The sequence below is a fragment of the Pithys albifrons genome, chromosome 7 (assembly GCF_047495875.1).
Source record: "Pithys albifrons albifrons isolate INPA30051 chromosome 7, PitAlb_v1, whole genome shotgun sequence".
Classification (NCBI taxonomy): domain Eukaryota; kingdom Metazoa; phylum Chordata; class Aves; order Passeriformes; family Thamnophilidae; genus Pithys; species Pithys albifrons.
Genome location: NC_092464.1, coordinates 21,024,973 through 21,037,523, shown reverse-complemented (window position 1 = coordinate 21,037,523; position 12,551 = coordinate 21,024,973). Strand labels below are relative to the sequence as shown.

The 12,551-nt window shown below is 36.8% G+C and overlaps 1 protein-coding gene across 2 annotated transcripts in view; it reads left to right on the top strand.

Moving 5' to 3' along the window:
* Nucleotides 1-12,551, top strand: part of LOC139674094 (macrophage mannose receptor 1-like) — a 33,026-nt gene that overhangs the window by 15,041 nt on the left and 5,434 nt on the right. For both annotated transcript variants that reach the window (XM_071560242.1, XM_071560241.1), the window contains exons 13-25: nt 271-358; nt 886-1,030; nt 3,298-3,333; nt 3,434-3,597; nt 4,103-4,170; nt 4,995-5,092; nt 5,377-5,516; nt 6,678-6,792; nt 7,395-7,570; nt 8,189-8,291; nt 9,681-9,910; nt 10,514-10,679; nt 12,032-12,178. In XM_071560242.1, the coding sequence (XP_071416343.1) occupies nt 271-358; nt 886-1,030; nt 3,298-3,333; nt 3,434-3,597; nt 4,103-4,170; nt 4,995-5,092; nt 5,377-5,516; nt 6,678-6,792; nt 7,395-7,570; nt 8,189-8,291; nt 9,681-9,910; nt 10,514-10,679; nt 12,032-12,178 (1,676 nt within the window). The remainder of the gene's footprint in view (nt 1-270; nt 359-885; nt 1,031-3,297; nt 3,334-3,433; nt 3,598-4,102; nt 4,171-4,994; nt 5,093-5,376; nt 5,517-6,677; nt 6,793-7,394; nt 7,571-8,188; nt 8,292-9,680; nt 9,911-10,513; nt 10,680-12,031; nt 12,179-12,551) is intronic.

Sequence of the window (12,551 nt, the reverse complement as noted above, 5' to 3'; positions counted from 1 at the left end):
AGAGCTTTGTTGCAGTGACAGGGGTGGGAGCCTGAGCTGGCTCTGTGTCAGATCACTTGTCCTTTAACTAATATTCCACTACAGCAAGGCTTGCCCCAACACAGAGCAATATCAAACCCCCTAACAGAGTGCAGGGGTGAGCTTGGCTATGGGCTCCCAATTCAGGTGTGGCAGTAAGGAGAATGTCTCTAAATCTATAAATCTTTCCAGGATTTATAACATGGTCTCTCCTTATACAGTTGTGTATCTATAATGTATTTATTATTTTAGGGATAAAGGACTGAACACTCAGGCTTTCTGGATTGGTTTGTTTCTTTTAAACTCTGATGAAGGATTTGCTTGGATTGATGGTTCACCTGTGAGTATTTATGTGCTGGTTATTAATCAACCTACTGTGTTTTAGAATATTGCACAGGTTCTCGTCTTTTTATGCCTTCTTTTGCAATCTCTTTAAACCTTTGTCAGGTGGGACAGCCCTTTATTCAGCAGCTGAATAGTTGCAGTGCACTGTCTTAACACACTAATGGAAGTACAAAATTGCCTCTTTCATCCCATAACAGGCGTTGCTGCATGGCAGCACAGGGCAGTCAGGTTGCCAATATTCATAAAGAGAGATAAACAGGACTCCTTCCACCCATCAGTTTTTCTTTCATCAGACACATACTCTTCTATACCAAGTAATCTTTGCACCTTCTTCAGGGAGTGATTGGGAAAGTAAGCTGAATAGCATGACTTTCACAGCCCTCTCAGAGCTATTTGAACTCTGGTTGATCCCATAAACAAGATAGTGAGATGATGAGATACTGAAATGGTGTAATGATGGCAACCTCAATTACTTCTACTAAGCCCGAATCACATAGTAATTGATATGTATTTCCAACACAGGTCATTTATGAGAACTGGGATGAAGGTGAACCCAGCAACCATGAAGAACTTGAACATTGTGTTATGTTCAATAGATCACCCAAAATGCTCTGGAACGACTTGCGCTGCGAACATTTACTTAATTGGATTTGTGAAACAAAAAAAGGTAAATTACTTCCTCATTTAACTGAAGCAATAAACTCAAGTTTCAAAAACAAATTTTATGGATTTAAGCAAATTGAAAGGAAGAAAAATACTGGGAATTGCTCATTTTAAAACCAGTTGCAGTAAAGGCAACACATAAAGCAAGAGGAATGAATTGAGATGTCACAATTGTACTCAGACGCAGGAAGGTAAAGATGTCCCTGTTATTTTATCTCTGGCTTTATCTCTTTCTGCCATAGATTGAATAAATTTGCAAAGCAAAGGTACTTATCCCCTCTGCTTTGATTTCCTCCCTGTATTTCTATCTGCTTCCTGCATACCCAGCACAGCCAAAGATGCAGGACACCAGAGCTCTCTGTACAAAAGAGAAAAAAAGCTTTGCTTCCCACTGTGAAACAAATAATGGGAACTAAAGGAGGGCTCAGTTGCTATAGGAACTGGCAACTCTGAAAAGCTGATAAAAAATAGAGTATGGTGTAACTGATGGACTCCCGTATCCACCAGCTTTGCCTGCAAAGCAAGGCCCCAACACCAGGAGTCCCAAAACTGGCACCAGGGTCATCAAACGGACCTGGTGGACATGCACTGGCGTGCCTGCCAGTGGGAAATGGATCTGCATAGGCAGAAGACCCCAAGCGCCAACTGATAATGAAAGAATCTGTTTTGCTTACCCAGTCCTACTTCTACATCCTGGCTTTCTGCTTGTAAACTGAGTATTTGTACACATCTCTATGGAAAAGGAGATTCTTAAAAGATTCTTGAAATGAAAAGAAAGTTGGATGCACACAGGGAACTAGTGGGAGGCACAATAGGAAGGAGAAGGGATAAGCAGTTTTATAATAAACACCAACTATATCTAATACTTGATGACTTTGCCAACAAACCATTACCCTCAAAGGGTGAATAAGGCACCATGGTAACATTTAAAACATTGCTTAACTGAAAGGAGGAATCACTTGTTCCCTTGTGGGTAGATTAGTCACACAAATGTACCCATCCAAACACTGATTTCTGCATACCAGCTCAAAGCCGCACATCCTGTGCAATCTTTTCTGCTGTGCTGGAAGTGCTGCTTCATGCAGATGTGGTTCTCTGCTCTTGGTGAGATTACTCAGGAGATCAGAAACCAAGACACAAAGAATCTCTTCAGTTTATCTTGATCCTAAATGACCTTTCAAAGGCAAGAAAAATTAAAGAAATTGATCTTCTTATTGTGAATCTAGATTATGTGATGATCAACACGAGAGAAGACATACTCAGATGTTAATTCCCTCATATTCACTTAAGACAGATATTTACAAAAGTACTCCATTTTACAGAAAACCAATGAATGTTATAGTAATGTTAGGATTAAACAATAAAGTTAAAATTATAAAATCTCTGTAAATTAATAATTAATATATTTAAATAATTTTAGTTCTGTTCTTTGCTAAATACTTAAGACTAAAATGTTTGAAGGATCCCCAAAGAATTTTACTTGATTTTTTTATTTTTTGGCTTATTTCTTATCAAACTGTTCCTGTCATTTCTATAATACTACAGAAGAGACGGAGAAAACTAAGAGAATTAGTAGTCCAGAAGTACAAAATAACAGGCATCCAAATGAAAGCAGAGATACCTTTGAGAGGCTATAGCTGGCTCTAGAAAAACAGCTTAATTTCCTCCTCCTGATCCATACTGTAATCAGAAACCTGAGTTTGGCATCTATTGGCTCTACAAGACATTTAAAACCAGGCTTTTCTAGTAAAAGCCAAGCCATGAGGAAAGGAGGAATGAATTGAGACACTGAAAATTACGCATGGTATTAACAATATACCAGCATTAAGCTTTCACTATTTGTGAGGACTTTATTACTATGTAGGTAAGCTTTAGAAATTGGCTGGACTATGTTGTTTGGCTCTAGTCCCAAGAAAATAAAAAAATTAATCATAGTATGTCAAGAAAAATACTAAAATAATTTTTCAAAGTAAAGTCAGTTTAATCTGCCATGAGTTTACTGTGCACTCTGGATTGTCTAAGTGCTTTTGGAGATACATATATGTATAAAATACATGTTTTTCACTAGCTGAATATTTCTAAATTGTACACATAATTTAATATGGTTGTATGTAACTTGAATTCTTGAAAATGCATTAGCATAATTCATTATTGTTGGTTGGGTGTTTTTTTTTTCCCTCTGTTATACAAAGCATGTGAAACTACATAAAGAAAATCTCTGGAATTTTTTTGTATTTGAAATGTTGTTCATGATGGTCTTTTATTTTACAGGTACACTGCTAAAACCTGAACTGGACTACAAACTTGGTAGGATTTTTTCCTCTTTCAGAATGATGATTGCTGTCTAGTTTTCAGACATTTTGCAGACCAGATATGAATGTATTATATATGAATCTTTATCTTTCAGAGTATCAACCCACCAGTGATGGATGGATTATATATAAAAATAAGCAGTACTATTTCAGCAGAGAGCATGTCCATATGGAAGAAGCACGGAGAATTTGTCAGAAGAACTTTGGAGATCTTGTTGTCATTGAGAATGAAAGCAAAAGACAATTTCTATGGAAATATGTAAGTACTGAACCTATTAATTATAATTGAATTTTGAAGCAGAGCAGATGATAAAATAAAGCAAAGAGCCTAACTATTTAGCAAGGCTGGAGTTCTAAACTATTGTCCCACATTATTTATTTGTAGAACAATAGATTTGCTCAAGACCTGTAAAGAAACAACTATTCTTTTTAACAGGTAGAGAAAAATGGCATGCTAATGTTAAAGGTGCAGCAAAGGATAGTTCAGGTTCAGATTACTTATCTTTTCTTCTATATGTAGTATTCAACACAATGATTATTTCTTTCTGGTCCAGCGGGTTCCTTACTCTAGGATTTCCACATACCCCGGTTGACTATTCGAAATCTAGGTCTGAATTTACATTATTCTTACCTGATGCTCATATGCCGGGGAGGGGGGTGGGGGGGAAGGAAAAAAAATTGACAGACATGGTTAATTGGCTTCCAGTTTTTTGCTTGATGTTGAGAAAGAGTTTAGTGTTTAACTGTAACTATTTTTGTTTTAGAGTTACACAAAACAAAAATGGAAATCATATTTCATTGGCTTAGTTGTCAGCTTTGATAAGAGATTCAGGTGAGTAAAGGAAAACTTTAAAGGACAATGAATGATGGTAATTTCATCTCCCTCTTAGGGAGCATTTGTGTGTTTTTTTGTTTTACACTTTAGTAACTGCTGTGCAGCTGATCTCTGGATAGTTTTCAGAAGATATCTTATATCTGAAGTGTTACACTCCTGTATTTAAACAGAGGAATGTGTTTTTCTTCCAAATTTGGAAGAGTAAAACTAATAGAAGTTCATGGCTAAGACGAATTTCACTTAATGTTGTACATTGAAAGAACTGGCTTAAACACCCAAGCAAACCTGCATAGGTAGTGAGGAGAGGCAGCTAATTTCGAGATGTTACTCACCTGATCCAATTTAGATATCAACCTAAGGATGAGATTTACTTTGACTGGATCTCCAATGGTTAAGGAAGCCTGAGAAAGCCCAGGAGGTTTTGATAAAAAAGTATAAATAAATGTTTAATCAGATTAACCCCAGTAGTTCAACTTACGTTCACTGGAAGCAAGAAGTGTGAGCAAGGTCTCATCCAGCAACTTTCTGAAATTTCTGGTAGGGAACCTGTTTTAAGAATCTGTTTGTAGAAAACTTTCAGGAGGACACCTTTCTGGGATGAAAGAGAAGTCCATGGACTGCTGATGGGCTTTGAATGTGATATTACTAAACAGATGAGAAGCAGCAGTAATGCTGGGGCTGTGTCCTCTCTGGGCTATGGAAGAGCCTTTGCCCTCTGGTCACTGCTGACACCTTAATTAGCGCTCTGCCTAAGCAGTCCTTGTGACTAAATGACTGCTGGAGATTCTGTTTGGCAGCCACAGTCCCCTTGTTTCTTCCAGATGGCTGGATGACACTGCAGTGAACTATGTTGCCTGGGCTCCAAATGAACCTAATTTTGCGAATAATGATGAAAACTGTGTGATAATGTCAGATTTTGGTGAGTAAAATGGCAACAAGAAATATTTGGGTAAAAATTTAGCATCAAAAAGGTAGTACAACAATACTGAGAGTTTTGCATAACAAACACGCTGAGGTTTGAAACCATGCCATCGCTATTAGGAGACAAACATACTGCCAAGGAAGGAGGAGTATATTTGGGTAAATGTGTTTCATTTGTGCTTTATGAATGCCATTTGAGGCTGACTGTTGTAGTGGTGGTACCAGAGTTTCCCTTTATTCTGTAATCTGTACAACAATTTTCTGTATTCCATTTCTTTACAGGCTTTTGGAAAGATATAAGCTGTGCTGTGAAAAATGCCTTTATCTGTGAAAGGCATAATGCAACTTACTCAGGATTTGCTCCTACTGTACTTTCACCTCTGGGAGGATGTCCTGAAACTTGGCTTTTGTTTAACAATAAGGTGTAGTAATTAATCTCAGTCCTATTTAACAGATTTGCTATGGGTGAAGAAAACAACTATCCCTTTTATCTTACCACACAAATTCTCTCTTTATATACTGATACATTATATTAGCACTTAGCAGTGTAGTAGCTTTTCAGGTTGGCAAATTTGTAACTAGATCTCAAAAGAAGGTGATTTGAATGTTTGAAGTTATAATTTTTGTAGATGTCCATTTGCCTTTAGCCATAGTTGCTTTTCCAGTTTCTAGAATTTTCTGCTTATTTCAAGCATAATTACTGCATGGAAATCCTGTTCCATTATCCTTATTTGCAAATGTAAGCCCCTTTTTCTGACTAACACTGAGATGAAAAAATTAAAGGCTGCACCTTTCATATGTATTTGGCTACCACAGAACTCACCTTAAGCTGAGTAAGAAACAGCAATAAATGTCAAATCAAATATAGAAAGCAAACAAGCATTGCTTTCTGCTCAGTTAAGCAAAAAACTTGGACATTGGAACTTAAAAAAACCCAAACAATAAAAACCCCCACAAATCAACCCCACAATGCAATCCATAGGAAAAGTTTCTATGTAGGCAAAGGGCATCAAAACTCAGCAGCCATGTCTTCTGTCCCTCAGAATATACACAATCATACAAAATATTTTACAATGGTATTCAAGAAAAAATCCCCATGGATATTAGTATGTCATACAAAAGGATACTTCTTCCTGATGCTGTTCCACTCATGCTGAGTGCTCACATGAGCTCAGGTTTTAGCACTCCATCAGTGGTACGTAATTGAAACAACTTCACCTTGAGAGATCATTACCTGCCCCAAATTAAGTTCCCAATCAGGAAATAGTTTGAATCGCTAAAAATTTCTACTTTTCAGTAATATGACTGGAAATTACTTGTGCACTTTGGATACCTACTTAATTCCTCAAAAGCTTTTGGAGGTTGTCTGCTCTTCCACAGTAGAAACCCCACAGGTTTGTAAGTACTGCACACACATTACTGTGATTAGCTGGGTCGCATTCTTACTTGCTGACAGTATTCATGGTCAGCAAATCCCCATCTGCTGCTCTTTGCATGCAGGACCTAGCATGAAATAATCCAAATTAATAGTTTTAATACTCTTTGACACCTGAAATTCTGTCTAATCCTTTCTCTCTCCACAGTGCTATAAAATACTTGGATCCAGAGAAGATGAGAGAGAAACTTGGCACTCGGCAAGAAGGATTTGTATAGAATTAGGGGGAAATTTGGCCTCTATACATAATAGTCAAGTGCAAGGTATGACATCTGAGCCTTATGGCACTATGTTTGAAGCCAGCACAGTCCACCATCTAATGATGAGGCTGAAGTGTCCTCCAGATCTAAGTAGTGTAACCTATAAAGGAACACCTGAAGCAGCTTGAGAGAAGACTGGAGTGAGATATTATGACACTTTCTAACTCTTGGAAAAAGCATCACATGGAAGGAAAAGAATAATCTGCCCCCCATGGACTTGGAATATGGGATAAATTGCAATGGTTTACAGTAATGAAATACTCACAGATATTTAAGTTATACAGTAAAAAAACATCTGTCAGACATTACATATGTGCAGTTGATGCTACCTGAAGTCCTGATTTCTCTAATATTTCCAAGAAGCCTAAATAACTTTTATCTAAAAAAGTTTCCTTTTTTTTCCACCTGTGAAATCAAACTGCTTCAGTTCAATTACCTATTGTTATTTTTATCTTTTACCATTACCTCATAGTCTAACAATACTGAACTTGGTATTTCCAATATTTTAAAAAGATGATTGGTTGCTTTATTTGTACTTTGAATTACATGGAATTTGAAGAAAGGAAACTCCTTAACTACTTTTTTTTAAACCTATTTTTTATTAGCCTTCCTCACCTTCCACCTAAAGGATGTTGCCAGTGGAACATGGATCGGCCTGAATGACATTAATGCAGAGGATACATATCTCTGGACAGATGGAAGCATATTTGACTATTCAAAGTGGGCACAAGGATTCCCATTTAGAGACAAATTTGTAATGGCTGACTGGAAGTATATAGAGGTAAACAGAAAAAGTACAGTTAAACAGAAAGCAATCAGAAAATGCACAACATAGATAACATGCTCAAGGTTCAAGTAACCAGCCTGGCTTCTGTCTCAGCTAAGATCTTGTTTTCAATAGCTTAAAGCAAAAGACAGCTGAATATTTTGAAGACCAACTTTTTAAAGCTGCACTCAGAGATTAAAAGGCCTGTTTGGAGTCTAGAACTGCAGAAAAGGAATGCTATATTGTATTGCTAGAATTAATTATATTTATTAGAATGATTATATTTTACTGAATATATCAGTGTTACTAGCTGTGATTTTCCTTGTATGGCTCAAATCCGAATGAAGCTTCAACAAATTCAGTAGAGATTACCATAAATGAACAGTAAAAATAACGTCAATATACTCTCAGGAATTTTAATAAACTGGCAAAAGTTCTTGCATTATAATATGCCAATTAAAGTACATTTTCCTAAGATAAACAATATATTTGATTTCCAAGAAGAAATCAATAGCAATGAGTCAGAAAATTAGAAAAGAAAGCTATTAAATTTTTCTCCTCACACCTATTTCTATTATTTTTCTGTGCATTTTTCAATTTATCAGCAACAATTTTATTATTTTTTTCCCCTAGACTGACTGTATTGCAATGACGAAAAGATCTGTAGATGAAGCAGGATTATGGGAAAATACTGACTGCAAGCACAACAAAAGCTACATTTGCCAGATGGACAGCAGTAAGTTTTAATTTTTTTTATTTTTCATATTTTTGGCAAGACATTTACTGAACAATCTGAGCATTTATGTTCTCAGTTTTAACTGCACAGCTGAGGGTGTAGTAGGTGGGGTGAGAGAACCAGGGTTACTTCCCCAGCTCGGGAATCCCAGACACAAAAGTCACTCTGGCATAAGGAATATAGAAAAGTTTTTGCTTTACAACCTCTCACCTATCAGCCTATCCACCAACACTCAGAAATGCTGACTTTGCTTACCCTGTAGATATCCACACTTAAATTAGTTGCCTTCATATGCCAAGCAGGTGCTTTGAAGGCAGGATACACCTGCTTCATCATGAGAAAAATGCCCAAACTAGTTTCCTAGAAGAGCTGTGCCTTCAAAATACCTGTTCTCTCTATTGACAGAAAAGTTTAGTCATCTGTGTTATAACTATCACAGATACAGATGTCTGAATCCAGTTATTTTGCAGATACAATATAGAAAGGCAAGTCCATCAGTGACCTCCAGCTGAGGGGTCAAGTGAGGTCAGTTAAACTGGTTAGTTTGCTTGCTGGTCTCTAGCAACTCTTTCAGAAATATGAACAACAGCACACAGAAGGGCAAAAGTTCTAGTTTTCTTCATGTAACCTCAGGGCGGGAGACACATCCGGAGCACAGTTACACTGCAGAGTCCGCAGGAATAAAAACAAGGAACTGCTGAGCAGCAAGTAAAAATACAGGAAGAACCCACAGCTGAGCCAGACGTTCCAAAGCTCTGTCCTGTGCAAGTGCAGAAAGATGCATGAGAGTTACACTAGCAGAAACAATTGCTTGGGCATCCTCAACAGTGCTGAACACAGTTTTTGTCCTATTTTTGGTCCCCATCACTAGCTCTAGGCTTTTGTCTTCTGCTTCCACATATATAATTTAAGGTGCAACTGCAGTTTACTTTCCTGGGAAAGATGTAGAAGTCAGCTCACAAATTTGCTTAGAATGAAATTCACCCCTATTTTGAGATCGAAGTGATGTGGAGATCCTGTCCTCTGCTTTTGCTGGGGAAGAACTTCATCCTCACTGAGGGAGGGGGACATGGAGAACCCTGGGTCAAAGATCATATTGGGACCAGTATTTACAAAATTTCATCTGGTCAATGTAGGATTATAGATACACACAGCTCATTCTCTGCCTCTCCCTAATTCCTGAATACACTATTTATACTATAGTTTAAAATAATTCCAAATTAGCATTAAAATAAGTTTACTGGGTTTTAAATAAGAAATGCTTTCATGTGATGCTTTTGCTGCCACATTATATTCATCTGTTACTCAAAAGTAATACTGCTATCTGACAGCTAGTAATTTTCCACTGTTTTCTCCCCTTCCTCTCAAATTTGTACCTCTTTGCTACAGAGCCTGAACTGTTCCATTCGACAAGTGCTCCAGATTCTGACTTCATCCATTATGGTAACAGCAGCTATTTAGTCATTCTTTCTAAAATGAATTGGGAAGAAGCAAGAAAAGCCTGCAAGGAGAAATCTTCAGAGCTTGCAAGCATTTTTGATTATTACAGTAATACATTCTTGCTGCTGCAGGCAGTGCAATATGGAGAGCCCTTATGGATTGGGCTCAACAGCAATGTGGTAAGATTAATAAATTCACTGTTGGTGCAGTTAAATGCTATGACTGGCATATCAGCAAAAAGGGGAGGGGGGAAGACTAAACAAAGATTTCTCTTATGCTCCTTACAAAGTAATAAACTTCTCAGGTTTTTCATAGTGGCAGCTGCAGTTTACTTCTGAATGTTTCTACTCAAAACTCCATGGCAGCTTAGAGTCCTTGTTTGGCAGCCAGCTCAGAGACCCATTTCCACATTAGCTTTCCAGAGGTTTCATGTTCCTATGGTCTTGTAGCTCTTCATGAAGACCTGACTCCTCTAGGATGGTGATTCTACCTGACAATGTTGCCTAACAAGGGGCGAGACCCCAGGAAGCATTATTTAGCCTTCAAAATGCTTTCATGGGCTGCTTCAGCATGGGATGTTTCAGCATGGGAGGCATAATGCTGTGTCTTATTTTTATGTTGCTGAGTCCTGATTCAACCACTATTTTAACAGTACTAGCACAGATACACAAACTGAGCTGTATACATCACTTTGAAAATGAACTTGTGTATAATTCCATTTACCTGAAACAGCAGATGAAGAGTGTAAAAAAATTATGTTAAAATATCTATTTCAATTTTAGAATTATGGCTATTATAGATGGACTGATAAAAAGAAAATTAGTTTTTCTAAGTGGGACTATGGAGAACCAAAACAGAAAATAGCCTGTGTCTATCTAGAGCTTTCTGGGACCTGGAAAACAGCATCTTGTAATGAAAAACATCTTCCTGTCTGCAAAAAATCTGAGGGTAAGCTATGCTGATGATTATTTTTGCTTTATGGCAGAAACTTTGGTTGATGTGCTTTCACTGAAATACAAATTTCTAAGTGCATATTAAGGAATAATAATCCTGAGTATGTAATGTCAATACCTTTGTTTTGCATGAACAGTGTTTTATTTTGATGGAGCTGTCCTTCACCAGCCAAGATACTGCCATTTTACTGGACTGGCATGATAGCTGCCATGGGAGCAGGCAGACAGCTCATAGAGATTGCAGGAATATTAAACACTTCACATTGAGTCTAGAATGTAAAATGTTTTGCCGACAGGGATTTTGTAGAAAGGTCTGTAATAATGAAGTCCACCAAGTATAAAATAAATATTGTTTCTTCAGCATATACACATCATTCATACACTGATTATGACTTCATTGCTATTAGAGTCTAAAAACTGGGTAAAGTTGGAAGAGCTGTATCTGAAAAAAAAGGGTCTGTTGTTGGTTCAAAAAAAAAGTTAATACTTCTTAGGGATTTTATGGGTACCACTGAGGAAAAGCTAAACAAGTAAAACAGTAAAAGCTACAAGCAAACCTCAGGATGGGACCGAACTTTTTTGCTTTCTCATTTGTGTTAGAGTGACACTCATTAGCTCTAGTGATACAGACTTAATGGTAATTCAGTGCTTATTTTGATCTCCTTGGGGTGTGGTTTTTTTTTTTAATTTCTTTTGCAGGCCATGCTCTGCACTTTGTATTGTGAATTTGCAACTTTTGTTTTAAAAACACATATACTGACAATGTTGCCATTCCTTTCCATAATATCATTGTGTGCAGGAAAATGAGGGGCTGCTACATAAATATTCAGTGAGCTTCAGATTATTTCATACATTGTTAGATCAAAGAAATTTTATGTAAGGATTATTATCTTGAGGAAAATATTAAATGGGAAATTTCTACAGTAAACTATTGTTTAGATTTTATTTTATTTAGAATCAAACTTATTTGGACATCTTCAGGGTTTGGGAGCTTTCTGGTTTTTTTTTTTCTATTTTTTACTGTTTCTTTTATTTATAAAAACTTGTTGGTTATAGCAAAATAAATTAGAACCAAAATCCTGAACACTCAAACATCCTTGAGACAGTCCAAATGTGATTTAGTTATTAACACAGAAGAGCCCAGGTTCACACTGAGTCATCCACTTGTGGCTGAGAATCTCTGTTCCTCACAGCCACTCTTGACTTAGTCACTGATAATTCTAGCCCTGTGTGCCAAAGAATATTTTAAGTACTTTTAAGAAAAGGTGGTTTTAACACTTGATTTCATATCTGAAGAACTGCAGCCCCTACTGAATGAAAGCATCCATAACATCTCATTTCTTCTAGACATACTTCCTTCTGATACTCCCCAGGATATTGGAAAATGTCCTGAATCTGATCACATATCTTGGATTCCTTTCCGAAGTCACTGTTACAATTTCAATGCCAATGAAATGAGCTGGGCTCAGTCTGTGACTCAGTGCATTCAATCAGGTAATTATTATTTTTATCTGAAGACAGGATTCCAATCTTGATATAAAAAAGACTTTAAAAGTCTTGAAAAGTAATGCTGAAAAATCTAAAAATACTAAAAAAATGAAATAAATGTCTTATTTATTTTTCACCGAAATGTGCTTTTCAGTTATGTTGAACTTCAGGGGCTCAGACTTCCTTGTTTTATTTTTCCGGCTGTGCTTGTTTCTTGCTATATTTCTTCATTCACAAAATTCTCCTTTTAGTAAGATTTTTAAAATTATGTAATTAAAAAAACCCAAACAAACATTTGTTTCTGGCTTTATCTCTTCCATATCCTTCATATTTACACAATGGTTGAAGTAAATATCTTAATAACAGTCACTCATTTTTA